This window comes from Notechis scutatus, chromosome 2 (genome assembly GCF_049901735.1).
Source record: "Notechis scutatus isolate UNSWTSFEM ecotype Mainland chromosome 2, rNotScu1.2, whole genome shotgun sequence".
In the NCBI taxonomy this organism is placed as follows: domain Eukaryota; kingdom Metazoa; phylum Chordata; class Lepidosauria; order Squamata; family Elapidae; genus Notechis; species Notechis scutatus.
In genome coordinates, this window is record NC_142010.1 from 69,800,261 (window position 1) to 69,825,663 (window position 25,403).

The following is a 25,403-nucleotide window of genomic DNA, read 5'->3' on the forward strand; positions in this document are numbered from 1 at the left end:
GTTGATGGGCTATTATCGCTCTAACCCTTTTTAATTTCCACCAAATGGAAGATTAAGAAGTTAGACGATGATGCTTTGTAGCTACTTCGCGCTGTTTGTATTGGTGCTATCGGGCCAGGTTTCAAGCAACGTCCCATTCCAGGAAGCTGCTGGTAAGGCAGCTGTTGGAAGGGCATAAGGTAAGAGGTGGTGAAGTGGCACACAGATGGTGAAAGGCAGTCCAGAATTCCTATGAGGGAAGACCTTGCAGCTTTCTGAACGAGTCCGATGACAAGGGACTTCTCACACAACATTTCCACCAGGGCGATGTAGCTGAAGTTGACAAGGCTGTGATGTATGTGTGGAAAGATGGCAATGCAAAGGGGCATGAGAAGATTAAGTGACAGAGTAGGAAAAGTCTCCTCAAGAGGCAGAGTGGAATGCAGTTTGGATCTGAAAGGACCAGGCTGGCCAACCCCTCTTGGCTCAGACATGCAGAGGCAAGAGGCTGAATAATTTCCCCAGCTTTGGGGCTGAAAATAGAAAAACACGAAACACTGACCCTCAACCTATCTAAAAACAGCTGTTGGCGCCAAGGGAGCTGGATTCCACAAGCCAGAGGACCTAGTTCCAAGCTCCAGCCCTCCCTTTAGTTTCCAAATTTTGTGCGGTTGTTTGTCTGAGCTGCTGGTCTTCAGAAGGAGATTGTACTGAACAACCACGGAGTGCAAGTTGGGCTGAGGCTGGGCTTGGATGATGGACTCCTCTCTCTTTCAGTTATATCGCAGAGGAGCTCAGCCAGCCAACCTTAGTAACATTTCTTATACTTTAGAATATTCATACATATGCACATCCTCAGGCTGCATTCATTCCACACAGTTAACTTGATCACTGAAATAACCGAACCGGATTCATGTGAACCTACCCAAGGTGATCATTAACTAAGCTGAATATATTTAGCAACGTTAAAAGATTTCACCTGGGAAAGCATATTATGTGAAGGCAGTTGTGATGTTTAAGGATGACTGGGGAAAAAAAGCAATTGCATTCCTTTTAACTCTCCATGTGACTGAAAAGGGAATGAAAAGAAAAATAGGAATAAAGATATTTGCTATAGCAGCTCCTTTTTTTTTTTTTGGCAGAGTTGTTCTATGACCTTCCCTGTCTGCCAGCAGCAGGAAGAGAAAGTTAATTCTCTGTTAACCCTTTCTTTTCTATTTCTATAATATAGCTAGGATTGTACAGATTAAACAATCCCAAGGATGTTTTGGAGTAAAATACAGGTGGTCCTCAACTTATGTCCACAATTGAGCCCCAAATATATGTTGTTAAGTGAGATTTGTTAAGTGAGTTTTGCCCCATTTTACTTTTCTCACCACATTTGTTGAGTGAATCATTGCAGTTCTTAAATTAGTAGCACAATTGTTAAGTGAATCTGGTTTCCCCATTGAGTTTGCTTGCCAGAAGGTCGCCATAGGGGATCCCATTATTTCAGGACACTGCAACCGTCATAAATGTGAGTCAGTTGTCAAGCTTTGGAATATAAATCATGTGAGCATGGGGAGGCAGCAGTGGTCATAAGTGTGAAAAACGGGCAGATGTCATTTTTTTTCAGTGATGTTGTAATTTCGAACGGTCACTAATTGAGGACTACATGTAAATTCCTTCTAAACCCAACACCAAGTGGATTTAGCTATTTACACAGTAAACTAGCCCTTATTTGACCCAGTTAAGGTTGTTGTGCGAAGAGTCATGGTATCAGTTCACATGAAGCATAAACTTTGTTCAGAGTGCATTTATCAGGGTAACAGTTGGATTCATGGGTTTGTCCTACCTGGAAAATCCTATCTATTTTGATTTTTGATACTATTATATATACAAAAGTTTGGATCTGATATTGTTGGCACCATATGATGCAAACATGTGAATCTGAGGCCTGGATCATCTTGCAGTTCCATAATCCACATATTTATAGATAACCATAACTGAAACAAAGACCATAGCCAACTGCATACAACAACCAAATGCAACTGTAGTTCCAAATGTTCTGGGCACAACTCAGAACAAACCTAAGTCTTCACACTATTTTACATGAGATCTCTGTTGAATCAGCAGCAAACCATAAATCACCACATGCATCTATACCCGTTGACCTACTACAGTTGTAGATGTGCCACTTTCTGCTACTTCTACAATGTTCAATGTGGATCTAAGCTATGAATTTTCTTGATCAATGAATGCTGACAAATTTGATTTATTATTTGCTTATCATTTCGGGAGAATTCAATGTAAAAATCTTATAAAATCAGGAGAATCTCTGTTTGCTTTCCTGGGTACAGCTTTCCAATTATTCACTTATTTTGTTCCCACCAATTATTAACATATACATCGTGTAATAGTGTAGGAGATGACCCAACTGAACCAGAGGGAATGGTCAAACTCATCATTAGTCATGAGTCCATTCACACCAACAAGAGATCTAAGTCCAGCCCACCTTGAATTTCATTGACTATTATCTACAATCAGTTTGCTTGTACTGTTAGTAGTTCAGATTAATGTCGAGAGCTTAAGCTTGCAATAAATCTTTATACCCATTTGAAATGCCCGGATCTTATGAATTTCCTGGCGCTTGACAGTACAAATAATTCTCACTTACCATCTACTTTGTTCAGGGATTGTTGTGGTAGTACTGAAAATATAGCTTTATGACCTTTGCAGCATCCCTCAGTCAAGTGATTGTAATTACAACCATTATGCATTATATTGTCCCCCCGCCGCAGAGTGAACAGATTGGAAAGGAAGGGATTACAAGAGAATAAACAACCACACAATGAGAATAAGAAGAGCTGTTTGCACAGTAAACTTGAGGCTCCCAGCCCCAAGCATGCTCGGCCTGACAGTGCCACTACACGGCTTTCAATATGCATTCCCCACTGTATGCCTGCTTACTCTTTTGCAACCCTTTCCTCTCCAATGAATGTAAATACAAACAGAAATACCCTCCTTGGTAATTATTCCAGAGCTGAGGTGAGCATTCCAAAAGGTAGAGGAGTGAGGAAAAAGAAAGCAGTCACGTGATTTCCTATTGAGCAATTGCTTCACTTAGTGATGGAAAACACCTGTAGAGATGGATTGATCTTGAAGATAATGTAATCCAAACATCTAATTTATACAGTAATTTACCTAGTTATCTTGCACAGGCATTTGACTGGCAGGTAATAAGATTCTAATAAGCTTATTGATGGATCACACACAGCATGATTAATGGATATCATTATACTAAATCCATTAAGTTCTTTCTAAGACACTGGAGCATAGGATCATTGGGAGTAGAATTGGTCTATACCCCCAGTTTCCCTATGAGTTCCTCTTTCTGCAGACAAATGCTTGCATACTTGACCTCTAATCTTGCTCTGAATATCTCCAAACAAGGAGAGCCTAGTGCCATTCACGTCTGCCCGTTCAAAAGTCATACAGTATGAAGTTTCTTCTGGTGTTTGGCTAGATTGTTGTCTTGTCCACAGACTATGCCCTTGCACCTCTGAAAATATGTCCTCTTTGAACATAGCTTTCTAAGTTTTTGAGAACTATGCTCCCAACTAATCCTTAGATAGGCTGCCTCTAGACCAATGGTATTTAGATTTTTTTTCCTTTAAAAATAAGCATTCCAGAATTACTTATACATTTGCTAAATTCTTTGTCCAAGCCATAAGGTCTGGCTGTGTTGATCCCTAATAACGGAACTAAGTAATTTACTTAATTTATCAGATTTTTCTGCATTCTTACATTGCATTTGGTTGTTTTAACTTTTGCGACTGTAATAAAATGTTCATTCTTTCGTTTTCTTGCCATTTATTTCCATGATGTCATCTTTTCCTGCTCTCTGGACAGAGAACCAACCACGTTCTTTGTCACAGCTCTCAGTTACTTGAAAACAACTAGCTCATAAACCCTACATGGTCTTTGCCAAGCATAAGACTTAGTTTTATGTCATGAGATAAGCAAAAAGCCTGCTTTTGAGGAGTTTCTCATCTGGGCCAGAGCAGATTTGCCCTCCATCCTTTTGATTTTCCTTACAGAATTAATGTTAGACGTGGGGTGCCCTCTGCTGTTTCAGAGTCTATGGAGATTAATAACCTCTGTTGGGTGGAAAAATATTTCTTCCCTCCCCACCCTCCAAAAACATTTTGCTGAACTTGGTCACTCAAAACACAAAGTAGATTCATAATTTTGGTATTTCTGTGTGAAAATGTTCTTCTGCTGAGAGTTCAGCGTTCAGTATTCAAGGGCTTCATTTAGCTGAACTCCATCTTTTGTGGTTCTGTCCATTGGAGGGAAAACCTACCTTTTCAGTCTCTCCTCAAGAATGACACCAAAGAGAGGCCTGTTGCTGAGATGTATTTAACATGGAGAACAAATGTTGTGCAGGCAGCCAACCTCCTGGCATTTATAGCCTTCCTAGCAGAGAGGAGGGAGCAGTCGAACTCAAGCAGTGGGCCTTCCATTGTCTCAGTAAAGATTTTTTTCAGACTACAACATTGAGTCTGAACATTTGGTGCAGGATGGTTTATTATCCCAAAAAATAACCCACACAACTGGTATCCTCCGGTTCTGTAATGTTCTGCATCTAGCCTAGGGAGCTAAGAGAGAAAAAGATGTTCAAGCTCATGGGGAATTTCAATTTCACTGGCTTTCTACTCTCTGGCTTGCTAATGCATGTTGCTCTGAATCCAGCTGAGGTAACGAGCGACGTTGGTGTAAACCCCAGGTTTGCTCCTTTGGGCACAGCCTGTGCTCCAGCTGACAATGCCACGGATGGTGGCCTTGCCTTGCTCTTCACACACCAGGGGCCCGCCCGAATCTCCCTAAAACACAGAAGGGGAGAAAGATAGATCAGCAAAAGGCAGCATCAAAGGTACTGCCTCTTCCACTTTTCTTAATGAAATTGGCAACGCAGTCCCTTTACTTCCTGAGAATAAACTACCATTTTGTGGCAGCTAGCTGTGTGGGTTTGGGTTGCAGTAAATTTGTTTTGAAAACAGACTCCTCACAGGGCTGGCCTGAACCCTCTCCTCTCTACGAAATTGCTGCAGTGCTTGTTCTTAAGCGAGATCTTTTCTTATGTCCTCAGAAAACTGTAAAAGGGTGCCTGATTTCAGTGAAGCGAAATCCCAAAACAGCAGGGATGCAGTAATCCCCATACCTGCCACAGAGAGGAAGGAGTCAATCTATTTTCTAAAGCGCCTGTAGGCCAGACAAGGAATAATGGATGGAAACTGAACAAGGAGAGATTTAACTGCCATCTGTCAGAAATGGTGTAGGGTCTCCCACTTGGGCGGGAGGTTGGACTAGATGACCTACAAGGTCCCTTCCAACTCTGATTATCTGTAACTCTGTACCTCTTCATTTCTACAAGATAAATCAAATAAGTTTATTAAAAATTGGGAGAAATAATTGATAAAACAGAATAATATGAAGGAACATTGGTGCATATGCTTCAGCAAATGAAATATTAGGTCCATTCATACTTTTAGAATAGAATAGAATAACAGAGTTGGAAGGGACCTTGGAGGTCTTCTAGTCCAACCCCCTGCCTAGGCAGGAAACCCTACACCACTTCAGACAAATGGTTATCCAATCTCTTCTTAAAAACATCCAGTGTTGGAGAGTTTACAACTTATGGAGGCAAGTTGTTCCACTGATTAATTATTCTAACTGTCAGGAAATTTCTCCTTAGTTCTAAGTTGCTTCTCTCCTTGATAGGGTACACACACACATTCTTCCAATAATATAAGATCATCCTTTCTGCTACAGAGTGTCCAAACCTCTTAATAAACACAGAAGTTACAAATGTGGAAATATAATTTAATAATAAACTTTGTTATTATTAGCAACTTGGTTAAATAATAATATTAAGCCAAAAAAGTGCTACTACGAGTAAACATAACCAAACCATATGCACGAATGTTCCTTCATATTTCACATCTTTAGAATGGGAAAGACAATAACTAGTCTTTTTAAAGCATCAGTTGGATTCCTTAAACCTGAAAAATATGTTTTTTATTTTTCTTATTAATGTAGAACTACCCTACTTTTTAAATGGCACTTAAAACTGAGAACATAAATTTGTCCCCTCATTTTACATTTAATAAAATGTAAGGGGGGAATTAAATACACGGGGACTAATCATATGAACTTATATATCAATTCTAAATCTATTAAATTTTAAAAATTATTTATTTATTTGTTCAATATTTATGGCCACCAATTTTATTCTCTCCTTACTTTTGGAAATATTTGAATTAGGTAATGAAGGAGAATACTGACAATCAGTGGCAAACTGAATATCTTGCCAATTTATATTTTGGAGAGAAATGAAATATATGTGGACAGCATCATCAGATGTAAAGTTTTGAATGTTAAAAGCAGAGTTTTCCAAACCTTTTCAGGTCATGGAACCTGTTAGTTAAATGGAATCACTGATCAAGAAGTAAAGCACTAGTGTATAAAATGAGCGATAAAATGTAAAATAAATTATTGTAAATGCAAAACTAGCATAGCCAATGTACAAAAAATAAATCTTGAATTTCACAATTATTTGGGAAGTGTATATTTTAACCAAACACATCAATACTTCGGACATTTTTCTTGTTACTATACAAAGATGTTCAAAATGCTGTCTTCTTCTTCTCAGGGCATTCAAAATATAAGAACTCTTGACTGAGTTTGATTGCCTTCACACTTGAATCATCTTCCCTCTATTTCTTTGCTCTGGGCTCCACAGTCAACCGAACTCTACATGAGTTAGGGGCATCAGACATTTCACAATTCCACAGGGCTTCACCAGGAACACCAATCCTATCCATTGGAAAAGCCCAAAGCATTCAGAAATAATTTTGATTCTTAAAGCCTTTAGGAGCAGGCCATCCTAACTGGTACAGAAAGGTGTAGCAATCCATCCAAACTATACTATGAAATGATAGGATCACAACAATGAATCATGCATATCTTTCCAACCACTAGTTTCCTATACAATCACTCAGAAGCAAAAACTTGATGGATGGATCACCTGGCCTACTCAGTCTCTTAGCTTTCTGATTTACTAAGAATCTGTATCATAGTAGACATGAAGACCTGAACCAGTAAAGTCTCAAAAAAACAAAAAACCCAAAGCTGAAAATTTCCAGAGATCATCAGGGAAGCCATTGGACAACATGGGTGACATATCAACAGGTTCCCCATTGTGTCTGAGCCAGCACAAAACAATACTGAAACCAATGTCAAACACATCAGTTTACTGGGGGAATTATTCACTAAAGCACTCATGACCCCACAGTTTAATTGCTTGGTATACTAGGAGAGATACCTGGTTTTTAACCAATGGTAAATTCACAGATCTTCTCATCTGATAAGTAAAGACAATGCTTCCTACCAGTTGATGGCATTTAGAAAGGGAAACTAACACAAAGCTAGAGGGGTAAGCCAATAGCTTATCCTACCCTGCATTCCTAAAAATGTGAAAAAAATCAGAATGCCTGTGCTGTCCCAGCCAGTCTATGGGAATTGGATAGTTACTTAAGAATTATGAGCTGTCCCCTTAAGGGGTAAATGTAGTTAAAGGTATCCTGGGAAATGTAGTTCATGTCACGTGGCCACATCTGTAATCCTGATTGGTCACTAAATTGATCCTCGAGGGGTTGGGGGAGGTTTTTCTCATTCTTGCCTGAATTCACTAACTCGTGGCAGCTTCTTTTTATTGCTATGAGATGGGTTAGGAGATAACCATATTTTACTACAAGGCAGATATACAAAAGATTGGTCATTAAAGAAGAACTTCATCACAAACGTGCGTTATGAGGATACCTGATAAACCAATAAATGTACTTTGTTATGGACGTCTTGTTGAGTTATCTATCTGCATCTGTACAGTTTACAAATCCACCTCTGTACAGGATACAGAAAAATGCCAGTACCCAGTAAGAAGACATCCAGCATAAGATTCAGCAATGAGGAGAGCAGATTTTTATGCCTCTAGAGTTTTCTGCCAGTTTAGAGATAGGTGAATAGCACTTCAATTGACTACGGGAAAAGACCCATTTTTCACTTCTCTCCAACATGTATGTTTACTGTATAATTTTGTTGATATGGTGGGATTTAGCTGGGAACTTCAAAAGGAAGAATAACATTGGAGAGAAGTGCCAGGTAGCCTATTGGCCCTACAGAGTGCTATAGAAAGACTGTCTTAGGTTACAATAGAATACATTTTTTTTCTTCTTCAAATCTATTTTATTCTATTCTCACCACCTCAGACTATGAGATGGGCAGCATATGAATTTAATAAATAAGTAAAAATAATAAATAGAATAGAATAGAATACTTTATTGGCCAAGTGTGATTGGATACACAAGGAATTTGTCTTGGTGTAAATACATACATTCTGGGTGCAAGCTGAGATTGAGCTGAGAATGCAAAGTTTGAACAAGGGGCTCCAAATGTGTGGCTCTATGGGAAGTTCACAAAAAACACCTTCCTGGCCCCCTTGACAGGTTCTGCCCCCAAAGGCTAGACTTCCAGAAGGCTCCTCTGCAAGCTGCCTTTACTTCAAATTGGTTTACCTGACATGCATCAATCCTTCCTTCCAGGTAACCTGCACATAGCATGTGTTGGGTAATCTGGGACCCATGTACCTCTGGGGAATGGCACTGCTCATGGGGAATGATGGGCACATCTGCCTCCTGCAGATATATAGAGAATTTGTCAGCTCCTAAAGAGGAAGATAAAGAAAGAAGCACATTGACACAAATGGGGCCTAGCTCCAGTTTTTGTCAGGACCTCTCACACATCTTGGTAGCATTTATTCAGTTTTGATACTGGACTCACACACCTGCGTTCTACAAAGTTGTCCCCCTGGATCAGCGCATTTTCTTCTAGCTTGGCTGCAATGAGCTCAAAAATGGAAATCTTCTCTTTTACTATTTGCAGCCCTGTGGGCCGTTTTGCCAGCCACCAGACTAGCTCCCTTAGCCTGAATTCAGAGCTCTCTGGTAGGTTTCATAAGGAATATTTTAGCAGGTTCAGTCTTAATTCTCTAGTCAGGTTTTTCCTTCGCACATTCTGTAAAAATGACCTGTTTGACATTCCTTGCTTCTTTAAACAGGATGCACTAAAGTCCTCTCTCGCCATACCTTCCAGCTTCTGGGCTCAAATGAACCATTATTCTCTCTGAAACACCCACATACACAGAAGCTCTATACTCATGGATGAAGCTACTAAGGAAAACACCTGTGTGCAAATTTGCAGTATGCCATCATCACAGTTTTCAATTTAAATCTATCTAGGTTTGCAAATTGCTCAGACAGCATGAAAACTGAAACAAGGAGACTGGGAAGAGATAGATGCTATTCTTTTTTTCTTTCTATAGACAACACGGACAAGGGGAATTTTGTTACTCCAGGACCTGCTGTAATTGAGAGAAGGTGGGGCATTGACTGAAGGATGATTTTTGCTTTTTTTTCTACTGGTTGAGAAGAAAGAGAACTGGTTAGCTTTTGGTATTCTCAGCCTGTTCTCAGAATTCTGAAGTCTCCAGGAGTGAAAACAATCAAAACAAAACAAAACGTGTGAAAACACTCGGAGGAGACTGAAAACTGCACTGCACAGAAGTTCTCTTAGACCCAGAGAGTGCTGGGTATCAGGGGGGAAAAATTATCCCCTTTGAGTCAGCTTGGCCCTATCAACTTCATTTATCATATGGCCATTGCAAAAACTTATGACTGCTGACAGCCTCAAACCATCGCTCTTGTAAGGAAAAATTTAGTTTAGCTCTGCAGGAAATGTTTTTACTAACCAGACAGCAAATGAAATTACTGCTGCTTTTTAAAGCACCTTTCTTCGACATCGTGTTCTCTAGATGTGTCGATCTAGTATTCCTACACTTGTTAACCAGCAAAATTGGACTTGTTTTCTAGGGAGTATCAAAGTGGAAAGCTGTTTTAAGGACATTGTGTGCTAGACCTGAAAGCAAATATCTCAGCAGAAGACCAGCAAGTTTCAATGAGTCATTGTACCGGTATAGTTTAAGATAGGAAAAACCATTCTGTAAATTGCATTCTGAAAGCACTACCTTGTTCTGCTTCCATAAAAGTAATGGCTACATGCCTTGACTAATATTAAATCAAAAGCAAGTTGCATCTGGATGCCAATTACTGGAAAACACAAGCATGAGAAGGCTATGGCCCTTGTGTTATACCATACGCATTGTATCTGGCTCTGCATCTGGGAACACAATATTGGGTTACATAGGCTCATCAAGCAAATAATAAATGGTGGGAGACAAAATGAGAAAACATATTTTTCCCCTAACAAAGTTCTGGATGAAGCTTGATATAGAATGATGGTCAGCCAATCAGGTCACCCTGAAGTCTGGCTTATATTTATCTGTTATCTGTTTAGCATTGCCTCCTTACCTTCATACATATGTCCCCATCCTGCAATCTGGCAATGTCCATTGTTGTCATCTGTCTCCAAGGAACCAGGCAAACATATAGGTGAAATGGAGTTGGAAAATCCAATACAATGTCCTGGGGACTTTTCCTCCAGTTGCACCAGAGCTGGGGATATCGGGCCAAAACTGAATTAGGGCTCAAATATGAAGATTTTAGGAAGCAGGCAGACTGAATGAAAGAATAAAAAGGCTGGTATATTGCTCCGAATGGAGTATTGCTGTAAGCATGGAGACTTAGACCAAAATAAGATTCCTCCAGCAGGAAGCATATGATGAGTTCTACCAAAATCCAGCATTATTTTTTATTACAGCATGCTATAGCTACAGGGCATGGATTAGGATCCAACAATAAAACTGTGCCATTCTACATAATGATTATCACTTTGTTCAGACCCAGCTACCATGGTCAATCTAATTCCATCAATTCCTCACCCATCCACTAGGACAGGGATCTCCAAACTTGGCAACTTTAAGACTTGTGGACTTCAACTCCCAGAATTCCCCAGCCAGCCTCGCTGGGGAATTCTGGGAGTTGGTCCACAAGTCTTAAAGTCGCCAAGTTTGAGGATCCCTGCACTAGGTGGTTGAATTGCTTCTGAAAGCTGCTTGCCCTTGATGGAAACTGAGATACGTAATGAACACCCTGTGGACAATCTAAGATGAAATAGGCTAAGTCTGAGAGACATTGGAAATTAAGAAATGTTTGTTTATCAAGGTGGAGAGAATGGATGGAATAGATAGTTGTAACCCTTGAGGGCTGAATTTAAAAGAAGAGGTCCTCACCAATGTCATGCTCCTTAGTTACTTGTGAATAATTCTCATGCAGTTGATACTTCTGTACCTGGAACTTCACAGTGCCGTCAGTGCTGGTGTTGTAGAAGATCTGGCCAAGCACCACTGAAATTCTAGACACATCTGGCCTACAGCACAAAATGTATGATCAGCAGAACTTTTCGAGGTGAGAACTAGATTCTCTAAAGGAACCTTTAACAATGCATGACGTGTTAATTAGAAACCCCATGATTCCGACATCTTGAGGGCAACGTGTTATGGAAAACTTCTCTGGAGCAGAAGCAGCCAGTCCTTTGAGGGAGGGGGAAATCAGCAGGGCCAAAGCTAAAAAGTGGGGCAGATATTCCCTTTAATCTTTCCACCCAATGTAGCAGACTATCAAGAAAGGAAAATATCACTAATGCCAGAGATGTCAAATCAATGCTTCAAAGCCTTTTGAATTAGACTAATGGCCTCATCTACTTAGGCCAAGGGGCAGGGACACTCAGCTACTTTTGTTTACACAACAGTAATCCAAAGCTTAGATAATTGTCATATGTTAAATGCTGGGGTTGTCCTTCCAGTTGATCAGGAACTTGCAGCTGAGGTGGAATGTGGTAGCTAGGTTGTGAATAGGGCACCTAACTGTGCAGAGCTGTGCTGGAATTATACTACAGCTAAACTAAGTTCCTGGCCGCCTGTTAGCTATTGAATCAGGTAGATTCTAAACAACTTGGAATTAGGACAACTTGTGGCAGTCTATCTTTGCTATTATACTACAGGTCACCAAGATCATCAGTAAGATCCTGCTGAAATTCCAAAGTTCCCAACAGGTGAGTAATAGTCACAACATGGAAAAAGACACTGAGACTTACCTGAATTCTAGGCAATGTGCAGCAGTCAGGATCCAGCAGGAATCAATGAGGCTTCCTCCACAGAATTGCTCTCCAATGTACAGAGCAGCCAGATAAGGATGGGCACCAGGCAGTGCCACCATACCTCCTACGATACGGCTGCGTGAGGAAATGACTTTTGTATAGCGTAGTCCACAAACTGGAGCTGAGCTAGTGGCAGACGGGGGTTTGCTATACACAGGGCTGGTGGTCCACTCTTCCAGAGGTGCTCCTGTCACTTTTGTTATCAGTTCACCTGTGTGAAAAACCACTTGACTCATTCACTTCTGGGGTTCTGCTTACACTCAGCTCTTTCAGAGGGAACAATTTGCCTTACCAGCACTTTGGGGGTGACAGCGGGTAATGTTACAGTACTCCCACGTGATTCGTCTGTCTTGTAGCAAGAAACACCACGGCTGGGTGTCGTTATCTGGATTTCTGCCCAAAGAAAATGTTTAGGATTTTTTAGATTTGACTAACATTCCTTTACAATATAGCATTCCCTTTCTTACAATTTCAATTTTCTTTAATCTGTTCTACTGTTTAGGAGCAGTTGGGCTTTCTACATCCCTGGATACTTTGCTTCTTCAACCCCTTATATTTGTTTATTTATTTTATTTTAATATTTTAAAATCAAATGTATCGGCTGCCTATCCTTCCACCCGGTAATTCTGGGTAGCTTACAATATATTGTCTTTCTTTGATTCTCATTAAATGGATCTACTTTCCCCATTTGTACCTCTAACTACCACATAAACCATGGCCCATCAATGTCCTTTTTTTTCTGGTGCTCCAATGAGGTTACCTTCAATTGGTCTCCATTTCATGGGTGAGACTCCCTTAGGTCATCCTTAGCTAATCTAGAAGAAGTATTTCCCTCCTTATTCTGACTTCTTTCAAGGAATGGATGGCCTCAAAGTATGTACGCTCTGTTTTGCTTAATTACCCTTAGAGGGCAGTGAAGTGGATGCAGTGACTTGAAACAGACCCAACAGAAGATTGGCAGTGGGGCAATATTATTTTATGACAACTCAAGGGTAGGCGGATAATCCTTCAACTCAACCAGTGGGGAAAGGCGCACCCTAAAACTTGGTCTCACCTGCAGAAGGCGTGTTCTCCTAGGCCCAGGCTTACTGCATTCCCGAGTTGGATGGAATACTCCATAAGCAGGAGCGGGGAGTCCCAGGGTAGGCAAGCTGCCCCTGAGGAGCTACTCTGAGCCATGCCTCGGTATAGGTATCCATTCCCATTGTAGCAGATTTCAGTGTGATCTAGGGCACAGAGAGGCCAGAGAGATGGATTGTAAAATGCTGAAGAAAAATGTGAGGAATCTAATTCCTTACCATGATTTCAGAATGCTCTTCGTCTTCTGGGTCACATATAGGGAGCAGCTGAAAATATTTTGTTACTTGAGAGAGAAGCCACCTACAAGGAGGGCTCAAATAAGTCAAGATGACAGCTAAGATTGCGATCTTGGTTTTCTTAATAACTCCCTCCCCACAATGTCCCTGGCTTGAAGTGATAGCCCACATATAGAGTCTGACTGCACCTCTGTATGGTTTGCCAGTTGCACCGTGGCAGATAGGAAAGCACTCCAGAGGGTTAATGTCATTGCCCAGAAGATCACTGGTTGTCTTCTCCCCTCTTTGGAAGAGCTTTATAGCTCCTGCTGCCTTAAGAAAGTTCAAAACATTCTCAAAAATCCATCTGATCCCGGGAACCCTTTTTCTGAACTATTACCATCTGGCAGACCGTACAGAGTAATAAAAACAAGGACAAATAGGCTGAAAAACAGCTTGTATCCCAGGGCAGTAGCTCTTTTGAATTCTGCTGTATAGTGCAGTGTTGGTGTGGTGTCGGGGGTTTCTGGTTCAATGTGTGAAGGGTGAAGGATGTGTGTTTGTGTTTATTTTCATGGTCATGGTCATGGTCATGATGTGCACTGAAGATGGTGTTTGATTTCATTGTAGAGGTGCAATGACAATAAAGTAAACTAAACTAAACTGGCAGTTAAATCAGCAAATAGGTACTATCTGATCAGGAATATAGAACAAATGCCTCTGTTTTCTTCCTTCCCGACATTTTTTATGACCAACTGCCAGCTTTCTCCCCTTGAGGCAATCCTTCTGCTGTCTGCCAGTAGTGCTGGGGCTTGATTTTGTGTTCTTTGAAACAACTTTACAGCAAATGCTGGGCCAGAGGAATAAAGTTGACCCTTGTTTAGAAAGTTTCTATCACATAGATTGGCCTAATCAGTTCTGCCCCCTCTTCTTTTACATTTAATGGACACAGCATGCTTTTGTAACTCAAAACCCACAAACTCAAAGTTTCTTTGACTTTATCATACATCCCGCAGTGGGAGCCCAACTGTGCATAACATCAGCCTAGGAAACTATAAAATATAATTGCATTGACTGGATACAGAATCCAAAACCAAAACCAGAAATATAACATTTTTATTTTTTCTCAGTGGACTCATCTTTGTTGTTTTCTTTTCTTTTATGCTGGCATATGACATACCTGCCCATTTTTTTTGCCCTTTCTCTAGCACAGCTTTAGTGCTGTGAAGATGAATATATGAAAAATAAGACTGTAAACATACCTACGTCACACAGTGGTCCAGAAAATTTTTCAGGGCAGCTGCAGACCAAGTTCTGACCCAGCTGGACGCACTGACCTCCATTCAGACAGGGGTTGCTTCTGCATGCTGTGAGTCCCAATAGAGAAAGATACAAAAGAAATTGTCCTGCCAGCTCAAACAATGGGAGGCTCACATTTGGTAGCTTGTGTTGATTTAGCACTTGGATCTCCAACAAGCCTCCCCCCCCACCCCACCCCGACTTCTTTGAGGCCTCCCAAGGCCTGATTTGGTTTCTTTTATTTCATTACTTTTTTATATATTAAAATAATAAAACATTATTTTAAAAAATTGGGGGAAACTAGCATTATGGAGAAAGGTAACACTCTGTACTTCCAATATGTATTTGGCCCACCTAGACATTCAGAGGCTTTCTTACAAAATTATTTAAGGGATGGCTTTCTCTCATGCTGCCCACTTGCCCAGGAAAACAAAAAACAAAAAACGAAATTCAACTGAGGTGGTATAGAACCCCTAGGGGAGCTGTTTCGCTAATTTACAGCTCAATATATATATTGTGTTTTTCCTGGAAGCGCAGAGTCCATTTCTTTGGATCAACCAAATGTCTGTTAGTTACAACAGGAATTCATTGATCAGCTTATTGCCCGAGGTGACATCATGGGCTAAGAGAGAGAGGGGGAGAGGGAGGGAGGGAGAGAGGCTAGCTCAAAGTCACCTAGGTGGCTTTGTGCCGAAGGTGAGACCAGAACACCCGGTCTCCTAGTTTGTAGCCTGGAGCCTTAACCACTAGACCAAACTGGCTCTCACAATTCAATATATTGTATAAACCAAGAAAATCAGTTTATCCAATAATGTTGTGCAAACATGATCTATAATTAGTATTACTGTAATACTGGAGGCCTAAGTACACATTGCACACAAATGCATATATAGCCAAATTACAGTTGTCTTTTAACCTGTGTTGCGGCTGTGAAAAGAGTGCAGATTCCATGCTTGGAGTATTATGAAGGGATTCAAACCTAACAGCTGCCAGTACCCTCAAGGAAATATATAGTGAGACCACACTTGGAATGCAGTCCCCACCCCTTCAGAGTTGTATCGTGGAACTAGAAAAGGTACAAAATTGGGCAATCAAAATAACTAGGAGGCTGGAGCACCTCCCTCCTGAGGAAGGATTCAGCTAGCAGGGGCTCTTTAGCTTGGAATGAAAGAGAATAAGGAGCAAAGGTGGTACACTAAGTAAATCCATGCCTGGCGGAGATCATATTGTGAGAGGAAAGGTTATCACCCTCTCTTGTTAAAGTTATTCAGAAATGACAGGTGGAAAAAATTTTATATAGCACAGTTAAGCTTTCCGGAATTTACTGCCAACAATGGGATTCAACAGCTTTGTGGAACATCAGGTTCTAAATGGCTGCTATCATTGGTGGCTGTTTACTACCTTCCGAATCATAGGCAACAGGATGCCTTAAATACAGGTCCTAGGAACTAAAAGTGGAATCCAGGCTGGCGAACATCTCAAATGCACCCAGGTGGCTACTGTCTGGCACAGTATGCTGTCCTAGAAGGAAATATAGCCTGATCCAGCAGGAGTTCTTTTTTATGAATTCCTCATTAATGAATTAAAGAAAAAGGGTTTTTCAAGAAGAGGATGAGAAGTGTTGGGAGATACTGAAAGGAGTAAGAATATTCTCACACAAACATCTCCAGATCAATGAAACCCAAAATATTTTTTCTTTGAAAAAACCCAGTACCCTCTGGATATTTTTTGAAAGACACACACACATGATAAAGCAATGACTTCTATTATAATAGTATATAACTGTACTTTTCAGTCGTTGCATCTCTAAGACAGGAGGACTTCAACCCCTAGAATTGGTGGCTGAGTAATACTGAGAGTTGAAGTCCGCCTGTCTTAAAGTTGCCAAGGTTGAGAAACACTGATATACACAGTCCACCTTCCCTTAAGTTCTCACAACAGACTCATACAAATGATATATTATGTCATATCCTCATGTATGAGGTTTTACACGACTTCTTGCATGCAGAGTATATCTCTAAGTGGAATTTTCAGTTAACCACAAGGAAGGACATTGTGAACAGTTTCACCCATTTGGGCCTCATCAGATATACGGAGAATAACATCTGGCTACTCATGTCTGATGAGTTCCAATAATAGACAAAATTGACTATAGTGCCTTCTAGTGTAATGGTGCCATCTGACTTGATACATTAAAAAGGTAAATTTCCTCAAATCAAGCTTGGTTTCTGGGACTAATTTTATCTTGAAATTTGATCTTTTTTCAACTTCCCAATAACCATAGGTTGCTTACTGGTCTTCCACTCAAATAATAACTAGGTCTAGTCCTATTTAACTTTTTGAGATCAGTCAGTTAGATGCTACCAGCTCTATTAACACTATTATTTTTGGTATTGCCTACTATTTGAATCTCAGGGAAAAAATAATTCTTACTATATTAGAGTCTTTAAGCGATCCTACTTTGTTTGAAGGTGAAGCTTGTACTTTGGGCAACATGCAATGGAGAGATTTCTCCCCTTTATTTCAACATAATTGGTTTATAGCTCGCATCTGCCATTTCTGACCTTTTCCATGTATTGTCTTGCAGGAAATCTTCTTTCTGTTACAGTGGCACTCCTTCAGTCCAGTAGAGGGAAAATATTGCAGCCATGTTTCCTTCTTGCCAACATGCAACCCTCTTTGTGATCCAAAGCAGCCTTCTGTGAAGTCAAGCCACAGGGTGAGACTGGACTCAGCTGATACTAATCTTCAGCAACGCTGCCTGATCATCAGAGAGGTTTACAAAAACACTCCATCCCTCCTTACCCTACAATTCAGAGGAAGCCTAAAGCCTCATTAGAATATGGAAGACTTTAAAAGTTGTCTGGCTTCTTAAAACCCCATTAATATATCATATAATTCTTCCTCTTTTCTTTTGGACACTCTATGCTGCCAGGAAGAAAAAAAATATGACACTATGAAAACCACGAGCTCCTTCTAAGAGGGAGTTATGGCGTGTCAGTCAATTAATTTGAAACGCCATAGGCTCCTGTAGAGTCTAGCAAGGAAAAGCATGATCTTATGTTGACCTCGGTTGTGCAAAGACCTACTGTATACACCTGACAGGAAGGGGACAGGCCTATAGCTCCAGAATCATACCTTTCTCACAGCGTTTCCCATGGAAACCAGCTGTGCAGGTGCAGTGGAATCCAGTCTTCCTAGCTTCGCAGGCACCCCCATTCTGGCAGGGGTTAGGATCACAGTACCCTGAAAAGACATGATGATATAGACTATCACCCCTGGATAGATACAGCTGATATTGGACTGTATCCAAACTACAATAAAGCATGGGCGTAAAATCTGACACAGTGGATTGCAGCCATATCAGAAATATGGTTTCATGTAAGATACATTCACCGGGAATGCTGCCCCTGGAAAAAAAAATCCTTTGGGCCATAATATGCAGGCTTTAAAATAAATAAATAAACACCACTGACTCACCTGTTGGCCTTTCCTCTTTCTGACAAAGTTTCCATTGTTGGTCTCGGTCATAGTTTGCTGTGGTGGCGCACCTGATAAGGAAAAGTCTCGTCTCAGGCCAGGTGTGCAGGGAAGATGGACCAATGCCACAATTGGCACATTGTGACTTCTTTTTTTCTGTTTCATTTTTCAAGGTCATTCAAGCCTCAAAATGTCCTCTTCTCTGCTCCCTGCATGCTCATTATTCCTGTGAGCAATCTATACTTTTCTGGCCAATCAATACTTACCAGTGCTGAGATTTAAGAAAGTCGCCAGGGAGACAGGAGTAGTGCATTTTGCGTTGGTAACGGAAAGGGAAATGGCAGGATTCCTCACTGGTTGATGCCACTGCAAAGCAAAGGGGGATGATGGGTCTATTCCTTGTGCAAAATGGCTGCCCTGTAGCTCTCCTACTTCAACTAGTGAACTGGCAGGGATATCCAGCTTCCCTTCATATCTATGGACCCTTTGATTATAACAGAAGACAACAGGTTTTTTTTTAATGAAATTACTACAGGTAGTCCTCAGCTTATGACCACAATTGAGCCCCAAAATTTTTGTTGCTAAGTGAAACATTTGTTAAGTGAATTTTGTCTCATTTTATGACTTTTTGTGCCGCAGTTGATAAGCGAACCATTGCAGATGTCAACTTAATAATATGATTGTTAAGTGAATCTGGTTCCCCCCCGTTGATTTTCCTTGTCAGAAGGTCGCAAAAGGGTATCCCATGACCCTGGGACACTGCAACCGTCATAAATACGAGTCAGTTGCCAAGCATCCAGATTTTGATCACGTTATGTTTATGGGATACGGGAACATTGCAAAAGTGTGAAAAATGGTCATAAGTCACCTTTTTCAGTGCAGATTGTCCTCAACTTACAACAGTTCATTTAGTGACCATTCAAAGTCACTAAATGAACTGTTGTAAGTCGAGGACAATCTGTATTTCATAGAATTAAGGCTCCATTGAACCTAATTGTTGAAAGGGCATCGCATTTTCTCAACAACAGATCTCCTAAGGCCTCCACATCAAAATTGAATTAAGGGCCAGCAGCAAACATCATGGAGGAAAGGATGGCTGTGAACCACCCTTTGCCCACGTATCTTCATGTATGCCTATTTATTCTCCATCACTGGCTGCCCATCCTGATGCAACCCAATTAGTGCAATCGACACATATAACAGATGCGTGGCAATTGGGGTGGGGGTGGAGACCTCAATTTAGTAGAAATTCCCCCCCAAATTATAGGATAAAAATTAGTAAAAGAGCAAATCCAAGCAGCCAATGAGAAATGAGTTTGTTGGACGACCACTTTTGAGAATGACTCCCAGAAAGAGCAGAAAACATGAATTTGTAGACTGCTGGAAGCAAATACGATCATGATCAAAATCAAGTGAGGTACTAATACCACTCTATAAAGCCTTAGTAAGACCACACCTAGAGTACTGCATCCAGTTTTGGTCACCACATTATGAAAAAGATGCTGAGACTCTAGAAAAAGTGCAGAGAAGAGCAATCAGGATGATTAGGGGACTGGAGACTAAAACATATGAAGAACAGTTACAGGAACTGGGCTTGGCTAGTCTAGTAAAGAGAAGGACCAGGGGAGACATGATAGCAGTCTTCCAATATCTGAGGGGCTGCCACAGAGAGGAAGGGGTCAAGCTATTTTCTAAAGCGCCTGTAGGCCAGACAAGGAATAATGGATGGAAAGTGAACAAGGAGAGATTTAACCTGGAAATAAGGAGAAACTTTCTGACAGTGAGAACAATCAACCAATGGAACAGCTTGGTTTTGGAAGTTGTGGGAGCACCATCACTTGAGACCTTCAAGAAGAGATTGGACTGCCATTTGTCAGAAATGGTGTAGGGTCTCCCACTTGGGCGGGGGGTTGGACTAGATGACTTATAAAGTCCCTTCCAACTCTGATTATCTATTATCTGTTACTTGGAGTCTAGAACCCTCACTTAAACTGTATCATTCATTTGCTCTTTAAAAAAATATTTTGATCATTTATTACCTCCCCCTCCCAATCCCAATTCCTGCCAATTATTTCACAAGTTCAGATGGATGGATGGATGGATGGATGGATGGATGGATGGATAAATATAAATGACAGAGAGACACAGAGACAATACCAGCAGATTATTCTTTTCCCAGCAGCAACCTTTTACCTTTTTATACCCCCCATCCCTCCTTTATCTATACATAGTGATCCTTCTTCTCCCATTTTCAAAAATACCCCCACTTGGTCTGTGCTTCTAAGAAACCATAAACAGTCAGTTCTTTCAAAAACACAGGCAACAATCCTGTAATGAGGCTTCCACTCCCTTACATCTTTCCCTGGGGAAAGATTATTGCATTCCTAAAGTGCTAATGTGGTGGTAGTGGTGGTGGGGAGATAGTAGTAGCAATCTAGCCTTATTCCTCATACTTTGGGCTACTACTGGTATATCAGCCATTGCTGGTTCCTGCCCCCTCCCCTTGCCACATTTCTTCTATTCCTATTAAATGTGGCCTAGCCACAACTCTTGCTTTAGAAGTCCTGGTTTCCAAGCAACTCTAATGGGGAGATGATAGAGGCAAGATCCAATTTCTTGGTGTTGTAGTGGTCCAATAGAGAAAGATGAGGTGCACTCCTCAAGAAAACTTTTGGGAGGAAACTCCCATTTTTAGCAGGGGTGGGATTGTACCAGTTCGCACCTATTCGCTAGAACCGGTTGTTAACATTCTAAGCAGTTTGGAGAACCGGTTGTTAGAAGAAATTACTGGCCTAATCCTGTAAGGCAGGCAGGAAGGAAACATTCTGGTGTTGCTTACAGAAACTGCCTCTCTGTTAACCTTATTACATTCTTGGCATGACTAGACTTCCAGTCTCAGGAACGTCTCTGGAGTTTTTTCCCCTCCTTTGCTGGTACTTTGTTTGTGTGGAATGACCATTCAAAGTTACAATGGCACTGAAAAAAGTGACATGACCCTTTTTCACACTTACAATTGTTGCAGCATCCCCACAGTCACGAGAGGCCAGGCGAGGAGATGCATGCCTCGATGTGATATTGAGTTGGCTACACCCAGTCAATAACATGACCACCAAGCCATGTCCACCCAGTTACATGACTGCCAAGCCACGCCCACCACCTAAGCCACGCCCACAGAACTGATTGTTAAAATTTTTGAATCCCACCCCTGATTTTTAGGCTGAGCTGAAGGGAGTCAGAAGTTCCAAGCTTGAACTTAATACGTAGGATTGATCTTTTTCTTTAATTGACACAAGAATATCTCTTTCTCTCCCTCTCCTCCCTCCCTCCCTCCCTCTCCTCCCTCCCTCCCTCCCTCCCTCTCTCTCTCCCTCCCTCCCTCTCCAATCATGTTCAACTTTCAAACCCCTTATGGACTAGGATAGCTATACTCACCTTCATCTTTCACCTTGTGGGGCTTACCACTTACACCCTGCCAAAAAAGCAAATGGCTGTGTCACAGCAACCTTACAAAAGTTGATTTACATTCTCTGCAAAGCAACTTTCCATTCTTTCCAGGATAACAAAACACCCTTGAAAGATGCTAAGAAGCTTACCCTGAACTAGGAAAGGAACAAAGAGATCAATCCGTGGTTTCAGTAAAATCTATCCTAAAAAACTTTCCACTTTATTTGTAAGAAAAGCAGTATAAAGTATTTACACATTTTCTATCCTGCCCCTTTCTACAAACTATTGGCTTTTTAGTAAACGTTCCACATTATTTGACATTTTTCTTTAGTATTTCTTCTAACTTGCAAGTAATCCTCATTTATCAACTACCAGGTTCGGCAACTGTTGAAAATTATGACAGCGCTGAAAAGTATGCTTACAATTGGTCCTTGTATTTACAATTATTGCAGTGTCCCCCGTGGTCACATAATCACAAATAGGGTGTTTTACAACACATATTTATGACAGTCATAGCATCCCACAGTCATGATTGTCATTTGTGATCTTCCCAGCTGGCTTCCAGCAAGCCAAGTCAATGGGTAAACCAGCAATTTTCCCATAAAAAAAATGACATAAGGGATCATTTTATCATGCTTGAGGGACTTGTAAAAAAACATACAAATTTTGAATTCAGATACATACAGTGATACATATGAAGAATTCCAAAGAATAAAATTTAACTAGAAGCAGAATATTTTTGTTGAGATTAATGGTCAGCCAACTTTAAAAAAGCCATGGAAGATTATTTTTATATATGATCGTTGCTGTGAGACCACTGTATGTGTAAAACTGGACAGATTCTGAAGTCTTCCTCAAATGGAGGAATGGTTGGTGAAGATGATGGAATTAGCAGAGATGGCAAAACTAACTCATTTGCTTAGAGAAAGATCAACTCCTGTATTTATTAGTGCCTGGAAATCCCTAATGGACTTTTTATTGAAAGAATAAAAAAATTGAACTGATGATTTATGGATATGTTGATTAGAAAGGTAGAATATGTAAAGAAGAAAACTTCAATGTAACCATAGAGAGAGTAAAATATACATGTACTTATCAATGTAATACGTTGAGCATGATCATAGGAGGTTTTATTTAATGACTGTGTCACTTAGCAATGGAGGTGCAGGTCCCAATTGCAGTCAGTAAGTGAAAACTACCTATATTTTACAAATTATTTGTAGCACCCTTTTATTTTAAGACAAGCAAGCAACCTACCTAAAAACTTCAAACGGGTTCAGAATGCAGCAACTCAAACAGCAATGGTTTTATACATGTAACATTTCTGTTGTTTGGAATGCACTGACTTACTGGATGCAATTCAAGGTGCTGGTCATCACCTTTAAAGTCCAGGTTATCCAGCCAGGTTATATGTGGGATCACTTTTCCCTAAGGACATCTATCTTGCCTAACTGATCAGAGTGGGCATTCTGCTAGCTAGTCCCTTCCACTAAACATCTGATGAAAGCTAAGAAGCCTTTTCCATGGCAGCCCCTGTCCTATGAATACTCTTCTCCCAGAAGTTCAGCAAACCTCCACCCTCTTAGCCTTCCATAAAACTTTGAAGATCTGGCTTTTCCCCAAAGTGCTGGCAATAAGAGTACATAACTTGTCATAAGGTTTTCAGTGTTTTTAACATGCTTAGTTTTATAGTTGTTTATAGTTTTATTACGGTTTTTATGTTGTTCGAAGCCACCCAGAGGGGATTATAAAATGAACAGCGATATAAAAATTTAAAATAAATCAATATTGTCCACTTACAAAAATCTTACAACTGTCTGTAATTTAATGTAGTAAGTGAATATATGGAAGGTTGTAACAGCTGTCTCTGTAAGCTGTTTTTACAGCTGCCTTCTGTAATACAGACATGTACAATTTCCACCCTTGTCAGTTAGAGAAAGCTGCTATGTGTAGCAGGGAAGTGGAATCCAGCAGATAATGTCATTGCCAGAAACTACACATTTCCCATTCTTGATAGACAAGACCTCTTTTCTTTCTCCAGCTGAGGACAAGAACTTCATCAGAAGAGAGCTGGAAAGAAGCAAACAGGACCACAGCAAAATAACTTATGGCTTAATATGATGGCATGGAGGAATGGCCTTGGGAGATGCAGGATCCCATTCCTTCTGCTGAATCTGCAAAAAGAATGGAAACATGCAATAATCCCAGAAAAGATGCTTCCTATTTTCTTGGACTATAAAGGCAAGTGGGGATGGGATGTATTTTCAGATTTGCAAGATTCTACTAACATAACTTTACAATAAAGAAAAGAACTACTACTCCCGAGTATGCTTGTTGTCTGGACTACCTCACAGGGTCGACCCCTACACTGAGAAGAAACAGAACCACCACTGAAACAGAATCACCACCCCACCACTCATACATATAATGCATAAGCATGTGCATGAACATTGAACTGAGCAGTCTGCTTGTTTAATTCCATCCCATATATAACACATGTGAAGACTAATGGCCTTTTTGCCGCAGGAGTCCTTTTTCTGCTACTTTTCAAATTGCACAACCAAATCACTTCTGATGAAGGGGGAAAAAACCACACACACATGCATTTATGTCTCTTAAAAAGCTCACAAAAGAGTAAAGCAACATTGTGCAGGAGGAAATAGCCTTGTGAAAGTTTTCCAATTCTTATTTGGAATTTAGGATGCGTGTGGGTGGTTTTATTTTGGAGGAGAAGTCACCATTTTAAAAGTCAACATGAAAGCTCCCATGGGAACAATTAAGAGCAATGCTACTTGACCTCTGGAGTCCAATGTATAAATGCAAATGTTTAAAAATCTTCCATCCCTCAAGAAAATGGTGTTTCCATGAAGAGGGGATAGGAATGTGCTGTTAGCTGTCCCTGGCGATATGGCAACCAATCCACACAGCTTCCACACATTTTTTAAACAGGATCCCTAACAGTAATAAACATATATAAGGATGGTCCACACAATAGATTACTTGAGCGCTGAGGAAACCAATTGTTTTCAATAATGGATATTTTTCTCCCACAAGACAAATGAATAACAATGAAGCATATTTCATGTCACAAAACAATACACAGAAAAAAGCCTCCTGAGACTCACAAATCCCAGCCAAGTCTCAAGAATAGATCTGAAGTATTCTGATCTGATGCCTATAAGCTGGGGTAGGAAACAGCTCTGCATCACATTCTTCTTCATGATTCTAGACCATGCCTAACTCATTTTCCATTTTGTCTCCCCATTATATTTCTCCATATAGACAAATACCTTATATGTGAAGGTTGAGAGTTGGGCGTAAATAGTAATAGAACGAAACAAATATGAAATTTGATGTTCTGGAATCTCACCAAGAATAGCTCCCCTGGATTCAAAATCACAAATAGCAGGAGAAGTAGCAATTGAGCTGTCATGCTGGTGTCCAGGGACAGATGAAATAGAAAGGTTTTGTTGACTGCTTTAGACAGAACAAACAGTTCCTGATCGATATATCTGAAAGCAAAGGTCTTTGGTTTAGGTTTACTCAGCAGGATGGAGATTGCACCATGGGGATAAACACCGAATCGTAAAAGGCGACTAGGACCCAAATAAAAAAAGATTTAGTATACGTCTCCAATGGAACCGTGCGTATTATTTATGTGTCCCAGGCACTCTTCTATCAGCAGAAAATTGG

General features: G+C 40.5%; 1 protein-coding gene across 4 annotated transcripts; it reads right to left on the bottom strand.

Moving 5' to 3' along the window:
* Window positions 1-4,530: 4,530 nt before the first annotated feature.
* Window positions 4,531-25,170, bottom strand: F12 (coagulation factor XII). Of its 4 annotated transcripts, XM_087955063.1 has the most exons (15): window positions 25,081-25,170; window positions 23,849-23,884; window positions 21,699-21,735; window positions 18,533-18,632; window positions 18,267-18,337; window positions 17,925-18,032; window positions 17,351-17,485; window positions 14,750-14,854; window positions 13,247-13,418; window positions 12,485-12,585; window positions 12,130-12,403; window positions 11,267-11,403; window positions 10,446-10,589; window positions 8,595-8,743; window positions 4,531-4,844 (listed from the first exon to the last, which is right to left on the bottom strand). In XM_087955063.1, the coding sequence occupies exons 1-15, from the start codon at window positions 25,141-25,143 to the stop codon at window positions 4,689-4,691; spliced, it is 1,788 nt and encodes a 595-aa protein (XP_087811189.1). In that variant the 5' UTR covers window positions 25,144-25,170; the 3' UTR covers window positions 4,531-4,688. The 4 variants fall into 4 exon arrangements, 3 of the variants coding, with proteins under 3 accessions (XP_087811189.1, XP_026529160.2, XP_026529161.2); XR_015747566.1 differs by lacking the exon at window positions 23,849-23,884 and having other exon boundaries at window positions 8,595-8,714; XM_026673375.2 differs by lacking the exon at window positions 23,849-23,884.
* Window positions 25,171-25,403: the final 233 nt, after the last annotated feature.